Source organism: Hyperoodon ampullatus, assembly GCF_949752795.1.
Source record: "Hyperoodon ampullatus genome assembly, chromosome: 3".
Classification (NCBI taxonomy): Eukaryota; Metazoa; Chordata; class Mammalia; order Artiodactyla; family Ziphiidae; genus Hyperoodon; species Hyperoodon ampullatus.
The window spans coordinates 176,631,723-176,656,964 of record NC_136916.1 but is presented as its reverse complement, the minus strand read 5'-3'; the positions used below and the strand labels follow the sequence as shown (position 1 = coordinate 176,656,964).

The following is a 25,242-nucleotide window of genomic DNA, read 5'->3' as shown; positions in this document are numbered from 1 at the left end:
TAGCTGTCTTTACTACTGTCTCCTCTCGGACAAATGCCTAAACTAAAACAGCCAGTTTTCAGATAAAGAATGTCTCTCCTCCTTACAGCCCAAAAGCTCCAAATTCTATTACTACCAATAGAACAATGTATCTCACTTTGTTCTAAATTCAAAGAATTACTCATGAGGAATCTTTACCAGTACTAAGTTTATGTTCAGCACTGATATACTCTCATTAGCTATGCTGAAAATGCAGCTTCAATGTAAATCTTTCAGGATGTACAAGGTCCTTAAACGAAGTGGAAAGTAGTCCCAGAGTCCATGCTTCTTCAACGGGAGTTTCCAGGCTATGCTAAGGGGCAAGTGGGTGCACTTTAAGGCCCCACTGACTTAATTTCATCCATACCCACAAAGCCCCAAGGTACAGCCTTACCTTCATGACCCAGAATCTGCATCTCCTGTTTTTCTAGATGACACCATAAGATCAACTAACCTGGTTTCAGCTGCACTGCACTCTACACCGCTGTGAAAAACTGAGAGCAGAAAGTACTGCATAGCTAGATCTCTGTGATAAAGGAGCCCGTGAGAGCAGCCCTGTGCGCATCCAGAGAGCTGTGAGCCCAGAGTCGTGAGTCACAAAACCCAAGAGCTCTTCCTTCTGACCTCAGGCAAGTCCGGAAACCTCTCTGCTTTGGCTCCCACAGCCGTAAAAATAGGACTAATAATACCTGTTTGCTGTCTCATAGGAAATAGGATGGTTAATGAACACTTGCACGGAGCTCTGAAGATGAAAAAGGTTCCTGGGTGCTGATGACAAACAAGAGTCTCCGTCCTCCTTTGGGAATCGGCCATGCTGCAGACGGGGAAGACCAAATTGCTCCGAGTAAACTGGGTTTCCTAAACAACTTCTCTTAAGGCCACACAATTTTGAAAAACCCTGGAAGAGATGCATTATGGTAATGCTTGGTGTACCAGACAGTATGCAAGCAAGGAAGCACACAGGGATGGCAGACGCCTGAGCGGCATTAGCTCTTGGGCTGCTCTGCCTCATTTCTGCACACTCCTAACTGATATAAGTATTTACCTGGGCAGCGTGTTTTGGTTACTGTGGATGTCACAGTCAAGGCTACTAACTGGCTGATAAGTCCCTGTTTCCTGACGAAGAACACTTTACCAAATATGCTTCTTAAACTCCCCCTTTATAGTTTTAACATGATGTACAGTTTTAAAAATTATTTTAGGGGCTCCAAGTTTAGCTTACGTTTCACTTAAAGGCTCTCCTCCTTTTTTAAAATAGAGGAAAGGCTCAAATAAGCAAATGATTAAGCCTATATACTAAACAACAAGACTGGAGACTGAACTGTTTTTTATAAGTTGGTATTTGGTTTTACAGAAACACATGTGCGTGCATATGCACACGCATACCCCCCAAAAGATATTTTCCCATCTACGTAGATAGGGCAGTCTACGTTTATTTAATTGGATACTGATAACTGCAACTCATACCAAATTAAATGCAAAAATTCAAGATTAAAACTTTGAAAGTTTACATTGAACTGATGCACAACACTTAGAAGTGAAAAATCCAGAATTCATATGCACTGATACTGTACTATTTGAATAAGAAAAGTCAACCCAAGAAAGTTTACATGCCTTAGAAAAGGTCAGTTTAAATATCTGATGGCCTCCTCTGGAGAATAAATGAGACAAAATAACAAAGGAGTGCTTAAGGGGAAGAAGTAGGCAGAGAGGAAGAAGATAAGCAAAAACTTTCAGGACATCACAAGTTTAACTTTGGCTTAAAGTGTAAACTTAAGTTAACCTTTGTTTAAGATTAATAACACCTCTTCAATATAATGTCATTTGTGACTTTATTGCAAAGAAAAAAGTTTCTGAATTTATTAAAGTCTTAAAAAAAACCCTCACTCATTGGACAGTCACTCAAGTTTTCTACCAGCATAGCATTTCTCTTAACTAAGGATAAGAGAAAAGAAGGAATCTGCTCATTCTTATTCTGTACTTTTGTCCTCAGGGACAGTAGGCTGGAATTTGAATCCTTTCTTTCAATTCCCTTGAAAATAAGTAATTTAATCAAATGCATTTAAAAATATAATGCATTCGCAACTCAGGAAGGTATGGAGACAGTCAAGGACACCAGTGGCCCGGTGACACTGTTAGGCCTTAGCCTTGAGTCCGATAGCTCGATTCTGGTATGATTAGATCTAATTTAGGAAGGGGAGGGGGGGTCACTAAATTGACAAAATCCCAATGTTTTCAACATCTAGTAAAATATTCTAAAAAGCAGGCAAGGAGGGTCATCCATGTTCTCTCAAGTAAGACGTCTCCCCGGGACCAGGCCTCAAGCACAGAACTGTCCACATTTCCTGCAGCTTGGTGTGGCAGAAGTGGTCCAAGTTCTAGTCAAACAGTGCAAGGTTTCTTCAGGCCTTGTCACTCACTATCTGGTCAGGGCTGCTCGTGGACATTCATTTTTGATGTCTGTAGAACGAGCACAGAGCTTCTTTCCCACTCGGCTGTGGGTATTAAGTGTCTGTGATGGTCCCTGGGATGGCCCAGGCACGGGGCAGGTGCTCCACTAGCTACTGCCTCCTCCCAGATGTCCACCAAGAGAGTTTAAAGCAAATGAGCAGAAAGACGCAGAAGACCACACTTAGAGTTTATGTAATGTATGTATACATAGTACAATTCAGGATAATATATAATGTAACACTAGCTCTGAACATCACCAATTATTTTAGAAAGCTGTCAAGATGCTAAGACCTTGTAAGAGGTTTAGTTTTCTAAAACTGCTATCATGTCAACTTTTTTTCTTAAGAAATAAAAAACCAGGGAATTCCCTGGCGGTCCAGTGGTTAGGACTCTGCGTTTTCACTGCCGAGGGCCTGGGTTCAATCCCTGGTCCGGGAACACTGCGTGTCAAAAAAAAAAAAAAGGAAAAAAAATACTGTATACTTTCAGTGAATAAATAAATCCACATTTACATTATTTAATGTGAACATACGCACACGCAGACAGAGATGTGGAATGATATACAGCAAACTCCAAACAATTTGCTCTGAGATGCCAGGAAAGATAGGAGACTGATTCTGGGGATAAAGCTAGGGAGAATTTTCGTTTTATTCGTAATTAAAAAAAAATTTCAAAGTGGCTATATTCACATATGGATTTTTTAAAAAGATTAAAAAGATAAATGGAAGCTGACTAAGGCCAAAAGAGAGGCCCCGAGGCCCTGGGTCCTGGGGTGACTCCACTGCCCACGCGCTGGGTGGAGTTATCACCTCCCACTGCGGCCTGAGAGACCTGTTTACATTACTAGCTGACTAGTTAATCTGGGAAGCTTTTTTTTTGAGGTAGGAAGAGAAAAAATACAGAGGCTTGGTAAAAAACAGGGTCAGGGTCACATCTAGCTCATGCGAGAGAGCTTTCCTAGGCCAAGGGTCTTCAGTTTTTTTGGTGTCAGGATCATGTCTTCTAAAAAAGTCTGGAGGACCCTAAAGAGCGTAGGTCACGTGGGTTCTACCTACTGATACTGACCAGATTAGAGAATGTTTAAAACATTTACTTATTAATTCATTTAAGATAAGAGGAATAGGCTCATTTCGTGCTAACATAAATATCATTTTGAGGATAACTTCATTTAAAAAACAGCAGGAAGAATGACACTGTTTTATATTTCTGCCTATTTCTTTAAAGTCTGACTTAAAAGACAGGTAGACCTGCATTTCTGCTTCTGTATTCAATCTGTTTGATATGGTATTTTGGTTGAAGTATATGAAAAGAAGCCCAGCCTTCACAGACATATTTAGTTGAAAAAGGGAGGTATTTCAATGGCTTTATAAAAAAAATGGTGGATATTCTTCTTTGATTCTATGCTAACATTCAACAAGTGGTAGTTTCTTAAAGATCAGTTGCACCGTGGAATCTGGAGGCATATTGATGGATGATGTTTCAGTGACATCAAACCCTGAGATGTGTCCTGCACTTTCAATGTCTCTCCTGCCCATGCATGTCTGCAGCATCGCTGAATGTGCTGGCATGCAGTCATGCAGATCTTCCATCGTTCACATCAAGAAGCCCTGTTTGTTAATATCACCAGGAGTCGTCAGCACCGGGAGCTGTCAAGCTCACGCTGGCGGATACAAGTTTTCCAAAATTCAAATTTTTGCTTGCAAGTTTGAATTTTATCATGGGCAACAAATAGTGTCACTGCTGTTTCCCCCGAATTGACAGGCTTCCTTCATTCCTTTTTGAGAAAGCAAACGTGAAATATTCAGGTCTTACTAACCCAAGCTGTCTGTCTTTTGTTCTTTCAAGTATTGAATAAAAATGATGTTCCTGAAAAAAGTGGCTCAGCCTGCAACTCACACGACTGTGCAATGTTCCTAGAGACCGTCACCATACTGCAGTGTGCCCGAGGGCTCTGTGTGAACTATGCATGTCCTCCACAAAATGTTATTAAAAGGTGTGTTTGCAGGGGCTGAGATTTACTAACCCTAACATTTCATGCTTCATCAAGGATAGTCTTAGGTCCGACTGGTGTGGCGTGGTGGAGCACACGCTGGTTTCTAGCTGGACACCACTGCGCACTCCAAGCAAGGAGCTGTTCTACCCACCACTGCCTTTGCACCATCAGGGCGAACGGCCACACGGTGAAAGAGGCAAAAAAGGCCTTCGCGTTCTTGGGAAGACAGTTTTGACCTTGCAGATCCCTTGAAAGTATCTCAGGGACTCCAGGGGCCCAATGACCGCACCTATAAACACTGCCCTATGGAAGCGCTGAGGATACCGTCACAGCTTCAGAGTTGTGAAAACAAGGTTATCATATACCACCCCTAGAGAAGCCTGGCCTACTACCTGAAGGTGAAAAAAACTTCTAGTTGTATATGTACCAAAATGATCTACAAATGCAAACATACACAGACAACCCCCGCCCCATTTCTTCCTCCTCGAAGCCTACCAAGAATAAAGGACCAGCAATTTAGGAAAACTAGGCTTGCTCCCTAGAGTGAAACATTACTATTTTCACAACTTTATAAATAAAAATACCATAATTAGAACACATTGTTGGTGAATAACACAGCCAGCAGATAAAAATCCAAATGTAATACAAGAAGTTCACACACATCAACGACAAAGCAGAGACTGAAAAACCTAATCAAACAGGTATAACAGCTCAAGCTCTATTAAAAATATCACAATATTAAAACTTGAAACAATAAGGTATAAGGTTATAGTTTGGATCCCACTTAGTTCAAATACTATCTTTTTTTTTGGCCACACCGTGCAGCATGTGGGAGCTTAGTTCCCTGACCAGGGACCGAACCGGCACCCCCTGCATTGGAAGCGCAGTCTTAACCGCTGGACCACCGGGGAAGTCCCACCAAATTCTACCTTAATTTAAAAACCCCAACACAGAAAAGGAATTCAGGAGTTTAATGTAATGGGGTTTGACAATTTGACAGTAAACTTCTGGAAGTCCAACTGCTAAAGCATCAGAAAGCAACATCTGCATTTAAATACAACTAAGGGGAAATGACAAGTGAAGTCACCCTATGTGGGAGTAATCACAGATAAAACCTCTAACTTCTAAAAGTAGAATTCCTCATGAATCTTATGCGAAAACACTTTTCTTCAAAAGAGTTAAAAATGGGGTGAGGAGAGGAATGTATTAAATGCTGATTTCTTATTAACAGACTAGATCCCTGAGAGTGAAAAGTCTGAAAGGGGATCAGTAAGTACACTCTGACTAGAGAGACTCTGGATCACCTTACTAGGTAATTTTACACACAGTCTACAAGCAGAACACAGTGCACACTCCAGGATCATCAATGATACTGATTTCTTCCAGGTGGTGAAATGACGAGCAAATTGCAAGAAGAGAGGCTTGGTAAATGGGAGAGGGAGAGAGCAGACAGAGACAGAGACAGATGAGCTTCAAGATGCACAAATACAGGTAATACAGCAGCGGAAAAATAAAATAAGTTGTGGTTAAGATGCTGGGCTCTGAATTACCACAATGACCTAGAAAAGAGACGACAACCACAGCAACCACTAACACGTCCCATCGTCTGACAACACGCCGGCACCATTTTAAGCGTTTTATACGTACTCACTCATTTAACTAACCCTCATAAAAATACAGAGAGGTAGGTCCTTTTATCCCCATTTCATTCCCATTTCCAAGCAGAGAAGTGAGTTAGCTTGCCCAAGACAGCTCGGCTAACCAGTGGTGGGGTGGGAGCAGGGATCCGACCCCAGCCCTGTGGCTTCAGACCCCCCACGCTTAACCACTAAGCACCCTGCCTCTCAAGTTCAGAGGGAACCTTGCTTTTACCTAAGAGCGTGCCGTAAACTGTTATGTTTTAAAAGTCCAATAAAAATGCCAATAAACATCAAAAAAAGGTGTACATCCCCAAAACACCATTCGGTAAGATGGTACAGCTGTCTGTGCAGCCACTACAAGTCAGCAACGAGGGGACCGTGCTGGCTGCAGGAGGCCACCAATAATGCACTGGGCTACAGGGTCTCAACCTCACCCCACCTGGGATGACCAAGCCCCCGCCTGATTATTTCACTGATGGCCACTAATTTGTCAGCAATGCAGTAAAAAGAAAAACACAGGAAAAGCCAAAACTTGAATATAAAAGACTACTGCTCACTATTTAGGAAACAATTTCTAAGTAATTACATGTCCTTTGCACATTTTTTCTAAAGCAGAACATTTTAAAGACATTTCTCTCAAACATTACGAAAAAGTTTAAACCTACGCAGAAGCTGAATACTTGTATTCAACGTGTACACCTGTATACCCACTTCCCCAGATTCACCAATTGTTCGCATATTAGCATATTTGCTTTACATTTATTTTTCTCTGTTATTTGAAGTAAGTTGCAGAGATCATGATAGTTCACCCCTAAGTACCTCCGTCTGCAATTCCTAAGAATGAGGACAGTGCCTACAAATCACAATCCCTTTAAAACTAATAGTAATTCCATAGCGTCCCACATCGCTCTTTACTCGACCAATGTCTTCTGCAGGCTTGATTTTACTTTGTTTTGTTTTTAGAACACAGATCTGATACAGATTCACTCACTATATTTGACTGTTACCTCTCTCTAGTTTTTCTTTTTAACTAGAGGGGTTTTTGATTTATGAATAATTCAAGGGCCTAAAACAAAAACAAATTTTTCTTGCTGTAGTAGTTTGTCCTTGTGCACTTTAGCCATGTCTTTCCAAGATTAATAAGAAAGACTTTCCCTTGAGTACATTAGTGAGAGAAACTACCCCAGTTTTGGAGTTCTCCGCATCCCTGGTGGTACTTTTCCCATCTGACAGGGAAGAGGAGGTGAGGTGGGCCTTGTCTGGAAGCAGATGTGGGAGAAAGAGGTCTTGCCTGCTCCGGCCTCTGGTCTGGGATGCTCCGCGTGGCCAGGAGCTGGGCCGACAGAAGGTGCTTTGTCCCATCTTATCACCTGGAAATCCAGAGCCTCCCCAAAGACTGCAGCCCAGCTTTAGCTGGGGCTCCAAAAAAGGCCAAAAAGATAATACCAGAAGATGACATACGTGGCTGCCTTTCCTTCTGGGACGGCCACCAGCAGCGGCTTGGGGACATGTAGCTGACACAGGGGCAGGGGCCCGGGCCCTGGACTTGGCCTTACAGGCTGGTAACCTTGGGGAGGAGTGACTACTAGGACGCGTCCAGCCAACCTCCCGGGCAGGAATGCTGGGAGGAACAAGTCAGGCGGTGTGCACAAAAGCGCGTCACATCCGGCAGGTCACCGTCGGATCGGAGGAGAGCCGCCTTGCAGTGCTACCTGATGTATGGAAGTAGAGGAGGGTATACCCCAAACCTCTGTGCCTTCGAAGACACGGTCCTTTCCTAGATTCAAAAACACACACCCTTTTCTTGACTACTAACCTTGCTTCTTTACTTTTGTCTCATTCTTTCACACAATTAACATCTTTCAATGAAAAAGTTCTAGGAGTTTAGCTTTTGCTGCAAGGCAGGAGTCATGATCAGTTCAGGGAAGACTAATTAACAAAAGGTGTGCAGGCTTTAACACAGACATGCACCCCCCAGAGAGTTATTTGTTACACTGGTTTCCTTCCTCACTGGCAGGAGCAACAAGAGAGAACAACTTCACACAGGCTCACTCCAGGTAGCTTTAAAGGTGTACTTCTAAAAAGCCACCTCATAGAGAGCGACAGCTACACAACACACAGATGTTAGCGAAGTAAACACCTTGAGTTGGGCTGGTACACTATTCGGAGAGAAAGAATCACCGGTTTGATCTCTTGAGGGGTCTTTGTTTTGGGTCGTCAATGACATTTTTCCTTCCTAAGTTCTGGGAATGAGGACAGTGCTAGGCATCCATCCTCACAACATTCACTGACTTTAATCACGCAGGAGTGTCCCACACCTGGGAACCTACGTGCATGTGCACAGGTGGGCTTAGCAGCGCTGGCTAAGTCATCAGACAGGCTGCAGCGGGAAAGGAAGCCTTAGGGTTTGACACCCTACACTGCCCCCTGCTCGTTCTTTTCTAAATTTTTTTGGAAAGGTAAAGACTTTCATTGAATTGGCGACTCAGGAATACTTGTGAGAAAACAAACTCTTCTATGATCAGACTTCCATTCCCCAGGAAAAATGGGTTTACACAGGGAATAATTTGCTCTCCAGCTCCCCACCAGGCCGAGGTTACTCCTCAGTCTTTCAGAGACAGGACTCACCAACTGACTACAAGATCGGAGCAGTTAACAACTGTCTTGAGGCCAGAATAAAAGCCAGCTGGCATAGGATGGAGGTCGCACTCTTCCTCTCTGCCCATTAACATCTTTTTTGGCTTGGCTATTCTTGCCTTAAACCTGGCTCTGGAAGTGAAATATATTTTACTATACTTAACAGGCAATTAAAATTCAAGGAATAGTCTAGAACAGGGGTGGGCAAACTATGTCCCACGGGCCAAGTCTGGTCAGCCACCTGTTTTTGTAAATGAAGCTTTACTGGAACACAGTCATGCCCATCTATGGCTGCTTTCTCAGCCAAAAATATTTACTTTCCAGCCTTTTCTGAAAAAGTCTCTTGATCCCAGTCTAGAACTGTGCTGTCCAATACAGCAGCCACTAGACACATGTCTATTTAAATTTAAAATAACTAAAATGAAATAAAATGAAAAATTCAGTTTCTCAGGTGCAGTAGCCACATTTTAAGGGCTCAACAGTCACATGTGACCAGGGGCCACTGTAGTGGACAGCACAGAGAACATTCCCACCATCGCAGACAGTTCTCTCGGACAGCCCTGGAAGTACAGGATTTAAGTCATCAAGCTAAATTTACAGCCATCAAGTTCCTCCAGGTGACGCCTTCTCCTTCTACAAACAGAAAAGTTTAGACTTTTCAGCAATATGTTCCTGTCACACTTTGAGTTTTTAGGATATGCTAATTCACTATATTAACTGCAAACTCTAGACTATGTAATAGGAGATAAATATCAAACCAATTGGGACTACTAATCAGTTTAGTGATCGTATTGACTGATTTGTTTACTTGACTGCCCCACATCCAGGGGACTGTAAACTCTGAAAGCTGGGCCACAGTGCTTGCTTCATATTCCGAATTAGGAACCTGCTTGGCACGTGGTGGTAGCGACTTGACAAATATTTGTAAAATGAATGAAGAAATGAACCCTAGGCACAAAAACTGTCATATGCCAGAGGCCACTGAAACAGACGGATGTTGCTAAGACACTGGGAAAAAACCCGCTATTATAATCCAGTGGCAAAAGGTTCTACAAACAGCCAAAATTTCTATTTTTAAAATAAAAATTTTTTTTTTCTTTTTTCTTTTTTTAAAAAGATTCCAAACAAAACAAAACAACTGCCTTGGTTTGTTTAACTGCCTTGGTTTGGATTCTGGCCCTACCACTTATAGGTTGAGTGACCTTGGGCTGGTTATTTTACCTCTGTGTGGAAGATCCTTCTTCTCTAAATGCACCCTGAGTCGGTGGTAAGCCTCAGTGTGGCCCCCTCCCCTTCCCAGCATCATGATTACATCAGCCCCTGCTCTCTCTCCAAGCACCTGCCCAGAGTCAGCTCTTCCTGTGCCCCTCCTGTATCAGGGTCCCTGTGTGGGTCTCCCACTAAACCATCCATTCCTCTGGGGCGGGGACCCTCAGCACTGGACACACAGAGGAGATGCTAAGTGGATATTAAATTGATCAAGACTCTAAAAGCCAATATAAACAAAATAAAATTTGCTAAACCACACATTAACATGCTTGCTCTAAAAAGTCCTTATGAGTAAATCAAGCGTTCAAGTTTTAGCTAGTTCACTGTTTGACCCAGAATTTAGTTTTAGGCCCTAAAGGTTACCCCTTCTTAAAATCTCAAGTCTCTTTTAGGTTAATACACTTCACTACTTTTTCCCTTCACAATTAGACAGCAACCAACCACTCAACCAACAGCAAAAAAATTCAAACTGGTCACAGTAAAGTCTTGGAATTAAAAACAACAACAACAATGTGGTATAAGATATAAAATCCAACGATTCCATTTCAGAATAAAGTCATAGTTCAAAAAATGACTAGTACATTAAGTGTTTAATGAAATGAGAAAACTCAAACTAAAACAATCTGTTATTTATAAGAAGATACCTTAAAAGTATCAAAATACACATTTTATATGCTATAAAATTTTCTTTTTGCTAGTCAGTCACCGTTTAAGAACTTAAATCGAAACACAATTACATTTTGTTTTTGCCCATTTGGCTCCTGCAACTAAAATACCTGAGTGCTATCTGTGGTCAACATTTGCTCTTTCCTGGGTGCACTACAAAACAATGTGACCTACAGGTTGGTCACTGTGGACATTAATTTCCACCAGCTTCTTTCAAGAGGGTTTGGAGAGAAAAGCAACACCCATTTTATTCCAACAGACTGGGTATTCATGTGGTTTTATCTCCTTTATCTGCGTACACCCTAGGATCTGAAAAATCTTGTCTGGCATTTTAGTCATACAGACTATTAGTCACCTAGAGATCCTGCCCCCACGCTTCCTTGACATGGGTCCTTAAAGGAGATTCTGACAGTTAGAACTGTTCTGTTAGGGACAGAGCTGTGATACTGTATAAATTTTAAAGTGATATGATGAAGCTTAACATTCATTTTCTATTTCACCCAATTATGAACAAAAAATTTGTATAATACTTTTAAATGCTAAGGAAAAGTATATGATTATCCTGATACCTGTATTTTAATATAATTATTAATTACTATGCTAATTGTGTTTTTAAGCTAAATTCTGAACCCCAATTTGGTATAAACTACAAGTGGCAAACTGTAATTATTAAAAGTGATCTATACACTCATCGAAAACTTGTTGCCATTTAAATATTTAAAGGCAAATGTCAATACAAAGCCTATTTAAGTGCAAAGTATCTCCTACTATTCAATAAAAACGCTAACAGCTCAGAAATTATGACCCACGATGGATTCCAGTATTTCAAAGCACGAGTCTATTTCTCTTTTCGGCTCCAGGGCAAGAACGAAAACAATCCTTTTAAAGGAAGTTCTTTTCTAATCATTTCTGCATATTTTCTGACTGCAATTCATCGTTAATTCAGAGGTGTGTCCTGGTGAAACCTTCGGAGTGTTAAGCAACACAGATGCAACAGAAACTCTGCGCACGGACAACTTGGCCAGGCGTGCCGCCCGCCTCTCCTTCCTACCCCCGCCCAATGCCTTCCCCGGGCAGTGACTTCACATCCTTTGACATCAGCACGGCTCTGAAAGGGGGATGGGAGAGCGAGCAGAAAGCAGAAAAACCAGCTTTGAACTATGCATGCAAGGCCTCTCTCAAGACTCAAATTCTGTGAGTAGTTCGTAAAATGCCAAATTGCAGTGACACACCCAGCCTCCTCTGGTTAGGTCTGCCGCAAAACGGGGTGAATTCTGCTAGAAAGGACTTCCTGCTTTTCTTATCTGAAGCACAATAGCCATTTATTAACTAACCACAGAAGGTTCCGTTTCAGTGAAACACACAATAACTTACCTCGAATATGGAGAAGGGCCACAGGCTGGAAAGGCCCATTGGAGTTGGCCGCATCCACCACCATCCTGCTGCCCGCTTTATTACATGTCAACATCTAGACTTCAGCGGGAAAGGCAATGTACTCCTTAAGGCAAGAAACCAGCCTCCATTTTAGTTTAAAAAAAAAAGACAAACTGAAGCTCTCTGCAGCTGGAGGGAACTGGCTGGTTCGTGATGTCAGCAGGCACGGGGCTCGCTGATTGGCCGGAAGCTGCAACTTAAAATGACACTAAAAAAACTGCAAATGGAAAGAGCATTCTGTTTGGCTGTCAGTGTGCATGAAAAGCCTGGACATTTTTTGGCTTTCTGCAGTCTTCATTTCTCAATAACTTTTAGGCAAAGATCCCATTTCTTAAGGGGCAGGACTGAGGCCACAACCCTGGCCAGACTATAAACACATGATTCTGAGAGAGCTACCAAAAAAAAAAAAAAAAAAAAAAAACCCACAAGTGTGCATGTGTGTCTACATGAACTTTAAATTTTAGCATTTCTCTAACTGGTACCCCCAATTCACTGGTACCTTATACCCACCTGGCCACCTCCTATTTTCTATTCTAATTACTTTAAATATCTATCATTTTTGGCAACCTAGTTTTTTTTTTTTTTTAAAGCAAATTGGCTATTCAAATATTACACAATCCCAATTCATCAGTTTGGACTCTTGTTCAACCTTTCCTACTACCAAGTTATGAATTAATAATCTTCAAACATTGGTTTTCTCGGGATCTAATTTTTTTATTGGAAAAATTCAGTTAAAAAATTATATGAAAAATGAAAGCTTCTTTAAATTTAATAGCTAGAAAGTGCTGTAAGTTAAAGTTATTTATACCACCTGGCTGTGAAAGTTAAAGTCATAAAATAGAATGCAAGTGTTTATTTTTGTATCTTAAAGATGTCAACATACCACTTTTATTTAATTTTTTATATTTTTAATTAAAAAAAGATATTTCACTTTTTAAAAAAAATGGCGCTAATATTAAAAGCTATTATTCAGATCTTAGTTTCCTATCTTCAAAAAAGGTTAATGTAAAAAGCTGAAGAAGGACATCATTTCTGAATTGGAGTATCCTGGCCTGGGGAGGGGGTGTACGTGTGTGCTGGAGAGATGATTCCCTACCAAAAGAAGTGCTATTACTAGCTCCAAATGAAAATGAATAAGCTATGAGAAAAACCTCTTTGCCAGGCAGAACTGAAAAAAATGCCTCACTCCTTCACACACACACACAACTGAGTTTGTCCAAACCATGTCTTCTCTTTTCATAAATTCTCACACAACGCCCCTCCCCCCCCACCCCTTTCCCAGCTTGTGAACAAGAACCAAAAAGCCCTTTGGTTTCTAAACATAATTCACAACAGTAAGAAACACCTGAAATGGACTGGGGTTAGCAGTTACATCTGTGGGCTGGCACTCAACACATTTCAATGAGCAAATGAACTGCTACAATCATTCGGGGGTGCTTATTAAGTTCCCCTACACTAGTAAGAAGGTAGATTTTACTATGTGTATCAGTAGCCATTAAGAAAATAAATGAAAGCAAACCAAATCCTACCCCTGCCCCCCTCCGCAGAGCTGAAGGATGCTGCTGGATTCCAAAGGTGGCCATGAATTAAATTATAACAAGCAATGGGGAGTGGGTGTCATGTGATGGGCCTCCCACCTGCCTGGCTCCTCTGCTGTCTGAACAGCCTGTGTTCCGAGTCAGGTACTGTGAACTGAGGTTCTGGCTGCTGACCCTCTGGGTGCATCAGATGCGCAAGGATGGCTCTCCCAGAACTATCACCTCCTCACCCAGGAAGTGGTGCCAGATGAACTCGGCATTAAGGATCGAGGCTTGCAGGGGGCTTTGTGAGGGGTCAGGAAGCAGATGTTTACTGTAGATCTTACTTTAAAAAGAGAGGGACCTGTTCTCAAACAGTTTAATACTTCATATGAGATGCGATGGGGAAATGTGCCTGTCCTAAGATTGTGCTGTTGAGTGGAATGCAGAAATAACAGGGAAAGACTCCTAGACGCTTTGTATAAAATATACAGGTTAAAGTCAAAGAAAAAGTGAAGACACTTGTTGATGTATTTTTCCTAATGATCTCAGATCAAAGGATCTCAACTTTATTAGTGATTTTCCCCCATGCTGTTTTGAAGCCTTATGCATATAAAGTAGTTCTTTAAAGGACTCAAAGTCTGTGATCTGGAAATCACCGATGAAACATACTCTAAAATATAAATAAGCAAACAAGCAGATAAATAATATGGAGGAAAAAATAAAAGACTTGAACAAATAAAGATAAGGTGTGTTTCGGGACTGGAAGCATACATACTATAAATAAGCTGATGTCAATACTTCCCCAAATTGATTTATAGTTTTAAAGCAATTCCATTCAAAATTCAGAGGAGTCTCCTTATTTTTCTGGGTATCTGACAAAATAATGCTCAAGTTCACTTGGAAAAATTAAAAGCATGAAGAATGAGAACACTTCTTATGAGAAAGGCTGGTCCTACCAACTATAAAGCTTATGAACTAAGGACAGTGTGATGTGGGCTTAAGAGACAGGTCTTGGAACAGACAGCAACAGCTCCCAAAACAGTGAGTGTAGTTGTACAAATGTAATATTCGGATAAGTAAGGAAGCTCAAATCCACGGAAAGGGGAGGATTATTCAGACAACTGGTTGGCTATATGTGGGCAGAAGTCAATTTAAGTCTTACCAAAATAAAATCTGAGATGGGTTAAATAAAAAAACAAACACAGTTAAATTTTTAAAAAGTCAAATCATACCCCCCACAAATCCCCCACAGCTTTGAGAAGAAAAGGGAAATGAGTATATCAATTCTCAAGCCAGAAAAGGACGATTAAAAAACACTGGAAAACCCTGAGGGGATATTCCTCACATTAAAAAATTTACAAATTTCTGTATGTTCCCTCCAAAAATCAAAAGGAAGTATAAATGCTATAATTACAAGAGATTAATAATATACTGTGATTAATTAGAAAAACACTGAGACCTCAGTGTTCAAATGATCAGTTTACAAAAGAACTATAACTGCTCAATAATTGTATGAAAAAAGTATTTCTTCACCTATCAAATCAGCAATAATTTTAAAAATTATAATTAATACTGGTAAAGGCATGTTGTAACCTTGCCAACAAATCTATAAATTGTTCTGATCCTTTTGGAAAATAATTTGGCAATATGTAAAGATCCTTTGTTTATGTAATTTAACTTTTTGGGGTCCATTCCAAAAATTTAGTAGCCATGAGTGAGCATCACATTTTAAAAAATATTTATTTAAAAAACTGTGCTGGGACTTCCCTGGTGGCGCAGTGGTTAAGAATCCGCCTGCCAACGCAGGGGACACGGGTTCGAGCCCTGGTCTGGGAAGATCCCACATGCCGCGGAGCAACTAAGCCCGTGTGCCACAACTACTGAGACTGTGCTCTAGAGCCCACGAGCCACAACTACTGAGCCCGTGTGCCTAGAGCCCCTGCTCCACAACAAGAGAAGCCACCACAATGAGAAGCCTGCGCACCGCAAGGAAGAGCAGCCCCCACTCACTGCGAGTAGAGAAAGCCCATGCGCAGCAATGAAGACCCAAACGCAGACAAAAATAAATAAATTAATTTAAAAAAACAAAAAAAACTGTGCTAAAGTATACATAATATAAAATTTACCATCTTAATCATTTTTAAGTGTACAGCTCTAAGTGGCATAAGTACATTCACATTGTTGTGCTACCATGACCACCATCCATCCTCAGAACTCGTTTCATCTTGCCAAACAAGCAGTCTGTCCCCATTACACACTTCCTCCCCATCCTCTTCCTCTCAGCCCCTGGCCACCACCATTCTACTTTCTGTCTCTATGAATGTGACTACTCTGGGTACCTGATACAAATGGAATCATGCAGTTTTTGTCCTTCTGTGACTGAATTACTTCACTCAGCGTAAGTGTCCTTAAGGTTCAGCCATGTAGTAGCATGTGTCAGAATTTCTTCCTTTTTTAAGACTGGATAATATTCTATTATAGGGGTACACCACATTTTGTTCTATCCATCACTTGATAGACACTTGGGCCATTTCTGCCTTTTGGCTATTGTGAATAATGCTGCTGTAATATGAATATATAAATATCTATTTAAGTCTCTGCTTCCAATTCTTTTGGGTATTCCCAAAAGTGCAAAGTACGGTAATTCTATTTTTAGTTTTTTGGGGAACTGCCATGCTGTTTTCCATAGTGGTAGCATCATTTTACATTCCCACCAGCAGTGCACAAGGGTTCCAATTTCTCCATATCCTCACCAACACTTGCTATTTTCTGTTTTTTGATAGTAGCCATCCTAGTGGGTGTTAAGTGGTATCTCACTGAGGTTTTGATTTGCATTTTCCTAATGATTAGTGATGTTAATCGTGTTTTCATGTGCTTACTGTCCATTTGTATATCTTCTTTGGAGAAATGTCAAGTCCTTGCACTTTTTTTTTTTTTGGCTGCATTGGGTCTTCATTGCTGCACGCGGTCTTTCTCTAGTTGCAGTGAGCAGGGGCTACTCTTCATTGCGGTGCACGGGCTTCTCACTGCGGTGGCTTCTCTTGTTGCAGAGCACGGGCTCTAGGCGCGTGGGCTTCAGCAGTTGCAGCATGCGGGCTCAGGAGTTGTGGCTCATGGGCTTAGTTGCTCTGTGGCATGTGGGGTCTTCCCGGACCAGGGATCAAATCCGTGTCCCCTGCACTGGCAGGCGGATTATTATTATTTTTAATTAATTAATTAATTAATTTTTGGCTGCGTTGGGTCTTCGTTGCTGCCTGCGGGCTTTCTCTAGTTGCGGCGAGCAGGGGCTACTCTTCGTTGAGGTGTGCCGGCTTCTCATTGTGGTGGCTTCTCTTGTTGCGGAGCACAGGCTCCAGGCACGCAGGCTCAGTAGTTGTGGCTTGCAGGCTCTACAGCGCAGGCTCAGTAGTTGTGGCACAGGGGCTTAGTTGCTCCGCAGCATGTGGGATCTTCCCGGGCCAGGGCTCAAACCCGTGTCCCCTGCATTGGCAGACGGATTCTTAAACACTGCGATAGCAGGGAAGTCCCCCTTTGCACATTGTTTTAAACGTCTTGTTTTCTTGTTTAGCTGTAGGAGTCCTTTATAAATTCTGGATGTTAATCCCTTATCAGATAGATGATCTCCGAATAGTTCTTCCCATTTTGTGGGTTGCCTTTTCACTTTGTTGATTGTGTCCTTCGCTGCACAGAAGTTTTAAATTTTGATGTGGTCGAATTTATATGCTTTTGCTTTTTGTGCCTGTGCTTTGGTGTCATAGCTAAAAAATCATTGATAAATCTATCATCATGAAGCTTTTCCTCTATGTTTTCCTATAAGGTCTTTGATCCACTTTGAGTTAATTTTTGTGTTTGGTGTAAAGTAAGGGTCCAAGTTCATTCTTTTGCATGTGGATATCCATATTTTCCAGCGCCATTTGTTGAACAGACTGTCCTTTTCCCAGAGTGGGTGGCACCCTTGTTGAAAACCATTTGACCATACCTGTGACGGTTTATTTCTTGGCTCTCTTCTACTCTATTGGTGTATGTGTTTGTTTTTACGCCAGTACCACACTGATTCGATTACTGCAGCTTTGCAGTAAGTTTTGAAATCAGGAAATGTAAGGATTTTGTTCTTCTTTTCCAAGATTGCTTTGGTTATACAGGGTCCCCGGAGATTCCACGTGAGTTGTAGGATGAATTTTTCTATCTCTGGAGGATTTTGACAGAGATTGTATTGAATCTGAAGATCTCTTTGGGCAGTACTGATGTTTTAACGATATTAAGTCTTCGAATACGTGAACACACATTGGCTTTCCATTTACTGGTGTCTTCTTTAATGTCTTTCAGCAATGTTTTGTAGTTTTCAGCATACAAGTCTTTCACCTCCTATGTTAATTCTAAGTATTTTATTCTTTTTGAGAGCATCACATTTTTATTTATGATTCTAAAATACCAGAAACAACCTTAATGTCAAAGGGATTATCCCACACAGTGAAATATTATACATCCATCAAAAATATTTATGAATTTGTAAAGTAAAAATATACGTGAGAAGGGCAGTGTATAATTTTTCCGAAATAGTATGATTATAAAAAGGAACACTCTCAAAATATCAACAGTAGTCACCGTGGAGTGTTGTGGTTATGGGTAGTTCTTCTTTCTGAAACTTCTCTATATTGTTCAGTATTGCTAAAATAAGCACACAATACTTTGATGAAAATTAAAAGTAACAATTAAAAAAAAGACATGTAGATTAAGTTACAGCAGAGAGAATCCCTTAGTGAATGCTGCCTCTCAGGCACAGGCTAAGAACAGAGAAAGGGCTGTGATGGGAACCCAGGAAATATGATGCAAAAGATTTATGGTGATGCATAAATGAGATCAAGTATGTAAAAACACACAAACAAAAATTAGCCTAAACTAGGCATGACAAACTGAACCAACAAATTACAGGATGTTGACTCCCGTCTTGAAGAATCCATTACGGACTCCTTAAATTTTTACTGCAAGTTTGCACTGAATCAATAGGCTCATCTAAGCTCTCGAGGTTCAATTAGCCGCCAGAGTACTTTCCTCACGGAGGAAACAAGGACTCAGCAAACACACCGGAAGAGGCTCACGTGCAGCCCCATCACTGGCTTGGGCATAAGTCTTCACTGCCTACTCAGGGAGAGGCCGCCCGCCCTCAGTAAGTCCAGGCTGGTTCTTCTCTCCTCACCTGTAAAGGGTCTGTCTGTGATCACCCCACCGCCATGGCTTTTAGAAGGCACAAATGTCACCGAGGGAGTGGGGAGCTCAGGAGGGTGCAGCTGCCACTGAAGGAGGGTCCCACCGCACGTCGCTCCAGCCATTACAGGGAAGGTGCTGGAAGCAGTGGACACTGTAGCACTTGAAGAGCAGGGTCTCGACCCTGGGGCTGTAGTGTGAGGGTGCCGCAGAGCCACTGACGGGGTCTCTGCCTGGACTAACCCCTCTGGGAAGTCTTCCTCTCCCCTCTCTGGGCCACAGGTCTCTTCCCCGTCAGCCTCAGGACAGTGCCTGGCACACAGCAGGCGTTCCATCAAACTGACTGAATGAAAGGCCGAATCAAGCAGTAACACCCAATTCTGATCCTGCAAAACTCCCTCACCACTCTTTATACCTCGTCCCCGTAGCGCGTAACCAAGAGGGGTACGCCATCTAACCACCTGCAGCACGACACATCCCACCCCCTGCATGCAGAGCCCCCATCCAGGCTCCCACCACACCCTCCACTGGTGTCTGTGCCCAGACCTCATGCCCCCCATGGCACCCTCCAGCCACGCTTCTGGACTCTCCCATGACAACCTTCCTGCCGCTCTGCAGGGCTTGAGCTAACTCGGAGGAAAGGCGCCTTTCTGGGCTCAGTGCAGAGCTCCTTCCAGAACCGAAAGTGGGCAGACAGACCACAGCTCTCAGTGCGCCCACCCGTCAAGGATGCAAACACAAGCATCTCTGTACTGCACAAAGATGAAGGTTGAATAGGAGTTATTCTTTATTCTCTGCGTCCTCTGTCACTTTATTTGGGTTTTTATTTAAAAACAAACTGCCATTTGTAGGTAGCATTTCTGAATAAAACTTTCACATTTTCATTTCTAAATTCAGCTGAAGGTTTTAATTTTCATCTCCCCAGGCAATTTTACGGGCAAGTTAAGTATGCTCATATTTTAGTGAAGAAGGTATACAGTTTCTTTCACTAAAAGAAGGTTGTGTCTTGGGGGCTTCCCTGATGGCGCAGTGGTTGAGGGTCCGCCTGACGATGCAGGGGACACGGGTTCGTGCCCCGGTCCGGGAAGATCCCACATGCCGCGGAGCGGCTGGGCCCGTGAGCCATGGCCGCTGAGCCTGCGCATCCGGAGCCTGTGCTCCGCGGCGGGAGAGGCCACAGCAGTGGGAGCCCCGCGTACAGCAAACAAACAAACAAACAAATAAACAAGAGAAGGTTGTGTCTCGAGCCCAGAGAGTTGTGGTGTCATAACTGCAAGGCACTAACACTGCTGGCAGAGCAGACACTTAACCGGAAACTACACGGGCATGGGTGATGTACATTTTGTTGGGTAGGATATCTAACCTAAAAAATTTGGCTTCGCTTACAGTTTAAAATAGACTTCTTCCTTAGGCAGATCAAAGATACCTAGCATTCAGCTGTGTTCAAAGGTTGCCAGGGCACTTTTACTTGCCAACAGCAAGGTCAAAGGGACAGGCGCCTGCTGCCCTGTTGATCTGAGCGAGTCCTGCGAGTGGTTTAAAAGGGTGGACAAGCTTATCCCAGGAAAGGCCAGCGGAGGCGAGCGGAGTAGACGGTGTAAAATCTGCCCCGAATGCGCTGCTGGGAGACCTTCGCTTATTTTTGTTCTTGCTACAGTTAGGCTGGAAAACCTTTACAGCCAAAGCAAGTCCTCACCCCCTTCCTTGTTCCGAGAAGGTAGGAAATCCACACAAAGTACGCAGAGCACACGTGACACCCCAAAGTGCTGTCGTGTTGACTATTAGCAACAGACCTCACTTCACAAAGAAGAACCTGAGGCGCAGGGAGCCGTGAGCCTGGGGGGGGTTCCAGCCCCACAACAGTTCTGAGAAAATGGAAGGACGTGGGAAGGACAGGCAGACGGGCCCAGAGGGCTTTTCATTCCTTCAGCAAACCTGTGTCTCGGGGATCCATGGCAGATGCTAGACTGGGCACCAAAACAGCCTCTGCCCTCAGTGACACTTTAGACAGGGCAGCGTGTGGTGTGTTCTGCAACCCCAGTGTCCATCATGATGAACAGATACATGGTGCTCCATCCACATGATGGAATGTTATGCAGCCTTAAAAATTAGGAAGAAAATTCTGTATGATTCCACTCATAGGAGGTCCCTAGAGGAGTCAAAATCACAGAGACAGGAAGTAGAATGAATGGTAGGTGCCAGGGGCTGGGGGAGGGGAAGAGGGAGGTATTAACAGGCACAGAGCTTTTGTCGGGAACGATGAATAGACAGTGGGGATGGGCACACTGAATGTGAATCTAGTGAATGCCACTGAATTGTACACTTGCGAATGGTTAAAGTGGTAACTGTTACGCTATGTATATTTTACCACAATTTAGGACAAAAGATCAGGCAGGCTTGAGCCAGCCAGGGTGGCTCAGGAAACACTGGAGGAGGCAGAGCCAGCAGGGCGTGGGAGAAACCCAGGCCTGGAGGGCCTGTGCGGTAGGCAAGGGCACGCAAGCAAGGTGTGTGCGTCTGTGTGTGACGCCAGGTGCCGGGAGAAATCCAGGTGAGGTCTGGGGAAGGCCTGAGCTAGACATTAAATGTAAGAGTACAGCTGCCAGTTGAAACCAACTCCCCGGGTTCTTCCCAGAAGGGGCTTGCAGGGTATGACAGGCAGAGGCCTGAGACCAGCCCTGGAGTAAAAGCCACGTCTGTGGCCTGACAAGGGTGGACAGGAGGGCGCCCTAGGGCCAGCCTGCGGCTCGAGGCTGCGCTCAGGCTGACATGAGACCAGCTCTCAGCTGTTCACAAGAGCAGCATCCATGGCACCTCCGCTCCCCAGCTACCGCCAGAACAAGGGTCTGGGTCTGCGGCCTCCCTAAGAGCAAGGGCCACCTCTGGTCACTGTCACTGTCCTGACTACCTCCCCACGCTCCAGACAACCCAGGTGCTCAGTAAATATTTGCTGTGAACTGGCACCTGCCTCACCAAGCTGAAAGGTTCCTTCCATGATTGTGGGCAGTCAAGAGAAGACACAGAATCAAACACGTGCCAGAAACAAGACTGATGAAAGCTGAGTTTCTGAACCCACGAGAATTAGAGCAGGCACTATGGTAACTTCTCACATTGCATTTTTATTCTTCAACTAATGGGCAAGACGTAAAGTTCCTCTAAAGAGATACTAATTCATTTTTAAGCAGTAAAAAATGATGACTTGTATGGTGAGACTTTCAATTGTATCAGAAAATAAACTGCTTTGAATGGGGTTGAAGTATTGTATTTTCACAAAAGGAGGGCAAGACATATAAATGTTTAACTGCCATTCAAAAGCCAATTTTTAAAAATTCAGGTAAGTTCTCCCAACAGTAATGTAACTTCTTTCCCAAATGGCCTAACACTTAGCAATTCTAAATTTCTGCCCCAGGGTCTCCAGTTAACGTTAGGCCCTAGTTGTTTCATTATAACTTTGACTTCTCCCTAGGCCTTTCTTTCCTAAAACAAGGAGAATGGCCTCAAGAAACAAAGTCCTTGATTCATTAGTCACCTAAAAAAATCGGTCTCTTCATTTAACACTTCTACCTTCCAGACCGAAAGTATTAAAAGAAAGGACTAACTCAGAGAAATCTTTGAACGAACAGGGCCTGAAGACTACATTCAGCCTCAACGTTAAAAAAATAAAAACAGGAAACATTATTTTCCACTTAGCGAATGACTTAAGCATTTAAATGGCCTTAGTACTAGAAAGGTGCAATGGGACAGACAGGCACCTCCTGCGCTCTGAGCAGAAGTATTCATGGTGCAACCTCTCTGGACAGCACCTCTAAAGGGTTCTTGAAAATGCGTGGCCTTTGATCAGTACTTCCCTTCCTTGATTCCAGCTTAAGGAAAGGTTCAAAAGTGTGAACAACAAAAGATTTACATTAAAGTATGGTTTACAGCAGCTGAAAACCACGGGAATAATAAACGGTGTTTAAATCATGCTCCTATTTCCATTAAAGTCAGGAACAAGACAAATATGCCTGCTCACACCACCACACGTAACATCTTACTGGAATTTTCAGTCAACTCAGGAGAAAGACACTAAAGATATAAGATTCAGAAACAAAGAAGTGAGATTGCTTTTTCATGCAGATCTCATTAGATACCTGAAAACATCCAAAAAAATAAGCTGAAAAACTAGTGCAAACAATAAGATAATTCATGAAGGAAGCAGGAGGTGAAAGCAAGATGCAGAAATCAACAACCTCCAAATAAACAATTAACAATTATTTAGAAGACATAATGGAAGAGGAGATCCCATTTACAATAATAGCACCAATAATGGAATATCTGGGCACACACTTGCTAAGAAATGTGCAAAACCCACATGAGGGAAACTTAAAAACCCCCCTAAAGGAAATGAAAGTGGCCTCGAACAACTGCACACTACGCTCTCAGAAAGGGGATTTGAACATCCTGAAGATGCCAGTCCTCTCTGGACATTTTAAAAATTTAATGGAATCACAACAAATATATACCAACAGCTTTTTTTTTGCAATGAAATGAGCCAATTCAAAGTTCCTACTGTTTGTAATAATATCATTATTGTTGTCAATCATTTTAATATGATACAGCAATAATTACGTCAATGAAATTAGAAATAAAGATTTTCAGTGTAAGAGATAAAACTATGAAAATTCAAGAAACAAGTGAAAACACTACCATGTTATGAATGCACAACTAAACATATATATATATTTTCTAGAATACATGTTTATGTTCTAGCTCCCTCCACTGAGAGCACCTAAAAGCAACAGCAGTCCAGTAGCAATGAGCACCCACTAGTACCCTGATTTTGGTCTCTAATATCATTCCCCACTGAAAGCAATCAGGGTTCGTTGAAAAATGGCTGATTCCAAGTCTGGGGCAGGGAAGGTACAAACAAGCCTGGGGGGACATCTTACTGTGTCAGAAATCAAGGAAACAAAAATAAATGAGGCCATGATAGCAGCTAGTCCAAATATCACACAATGGTTAAAATTATGCATCTGCACATAAAAAAAGAGTATGGGGGCTTCCGTGGTGGCGCAGTGGTTAAGAACCCGCCTGCCGATGCAGGGGACATGGGTTCAAGCCCTGGTCCAGGAAGATCCCACATGCTACAGAGCAACTAAGCCCGTGTGCCACAACTACTGAGCCTGCACTCTACAGTCCGCGAGCCACAACTACTGAGCCTGCGTGCCACAACTACTGAAGCCCATGTGCCTAGAGCACATGCTCCGCAACAAGAGAAGCCACCGCAATGAGAAGCCCGTGAGCCACAACGAAGAGCAGCCCCCGCTCGCCACAACTAGGGAAAGCCCATGCGCAGCAACGAAGGCCCAACGCAGCCAAACATAAATAAATAAATAAATAAATAAAATCTTAAAAAAAGAGGAGAAAGTATGATTTTAGTAGATTAAAACACACTGACATCAATGAAACACATAATGACATTCAAAAAAGAGAAAGCCAAAAAAACATTTAGTTTTCACCATTTGAGGGAAACTTGTAACTGAAAGGCAAAGAATTAAGCTTACCCTCACTTTCCAGTAGGAGCTGTATGTCAAGATAACCAAATAGCTCTATTTAGCAAGAAATAGCTCTGCTTTTAGAAGAATGCCAGATTAAACGTTGAAATCTCTAGAGAAACTATTGACTCAGGCAAGGATTATCAAGTGGTGTCTAAAGCATTAGCATATGGTTGATGGGGAACAGACACTGGCAGGGTGCCAAAATATACCTTGTAGATTATCACTAGTACTTTTGAATTGCAAAGGGAAATACTGTACAATGGAGAGATCAATTGGTCACCAACCTACTGTAATACAGTGGTAAAATCTAGCATCACTTTTGCTAGTCATCAGATAGTATGCATCTCTCACAATAAAGAAACTATCTCCTGAGTTACACAGCATCACCCCTGATATATTCTATCCAAAAAAGGTTTCCATTTTCAGGAACTATAGGGAATAAGGGGATACTTTACAGGACAATCATCTTGGCTAATTTAACAAGTCATAAACTAGTGCTGCGGTTTATGGCACTCTCAGACTAGTAGTGACACCAGGTGTCTGGCAGAAGCAAAAACAAATCCCTGCTGAAGAAGATACTTTTATCCTAGGTTTCAATTTATTTCAAATATTTGAGTACAGTGACCAGCATACACTAAAAAATAGTCAGGTACACAGGAAATAAGACATCGTGAGCAAAATGTGACAAGGACTTCAGATGTTGGTAATATCTCACGGACTATAAAGCAGCTGTGCTGACTAAAAGAAATGACAAATTTGATGGTTTCTGCAAGGCAATAGGAAAATATTTTTAAAAAGTCACAAAGCAGATTAAAAATAGAACTTCCATAAATGAAAAAAGAATATCTGAAATTTAAAACTTTGTGGCTGTA

At 42.4% G+C, this 25,242-nt stretch overlaps 1 protein-coding gene across 7 annotated transcripts in view; it reads right to left on the bottom strand.

Moving 5' to 3' along the window:
- The window catches only part of PPP2R5C (protein phosphatase 2 regulatory subunit B'gamma), a gene marked incomplete at its 3' end in the record, with an annotated part of 131,638 nt that overhangs the window by 79,527 nt on the left and 26,869 nt on the right, over window positions 1–25,242 (bottom strand). For 3 of the 7 annotated variants that reach the window (XM_079701350.1, XM_079701351.1, XM_079701353.1), the window contains exon 1: window positions 12,049–12,574. The exons of 3 other annotated variants lie outside the window; for them this stretch is intronic. In XM_079701350.1, coding sequence (XP_079557476.1) covers window positions 12,049–12,142 — 94 coding nt within the window. In that variant the 5' untranslated portion in view covers window positions 12,143–12,574. Of the gene's footprint in view, window positions 1–12,048; window positions 12,575–25,242 lie in introns of those variants that run through there. One more of the 7 variants, XM_079701354.1, reaches the window with a different exon arrangement.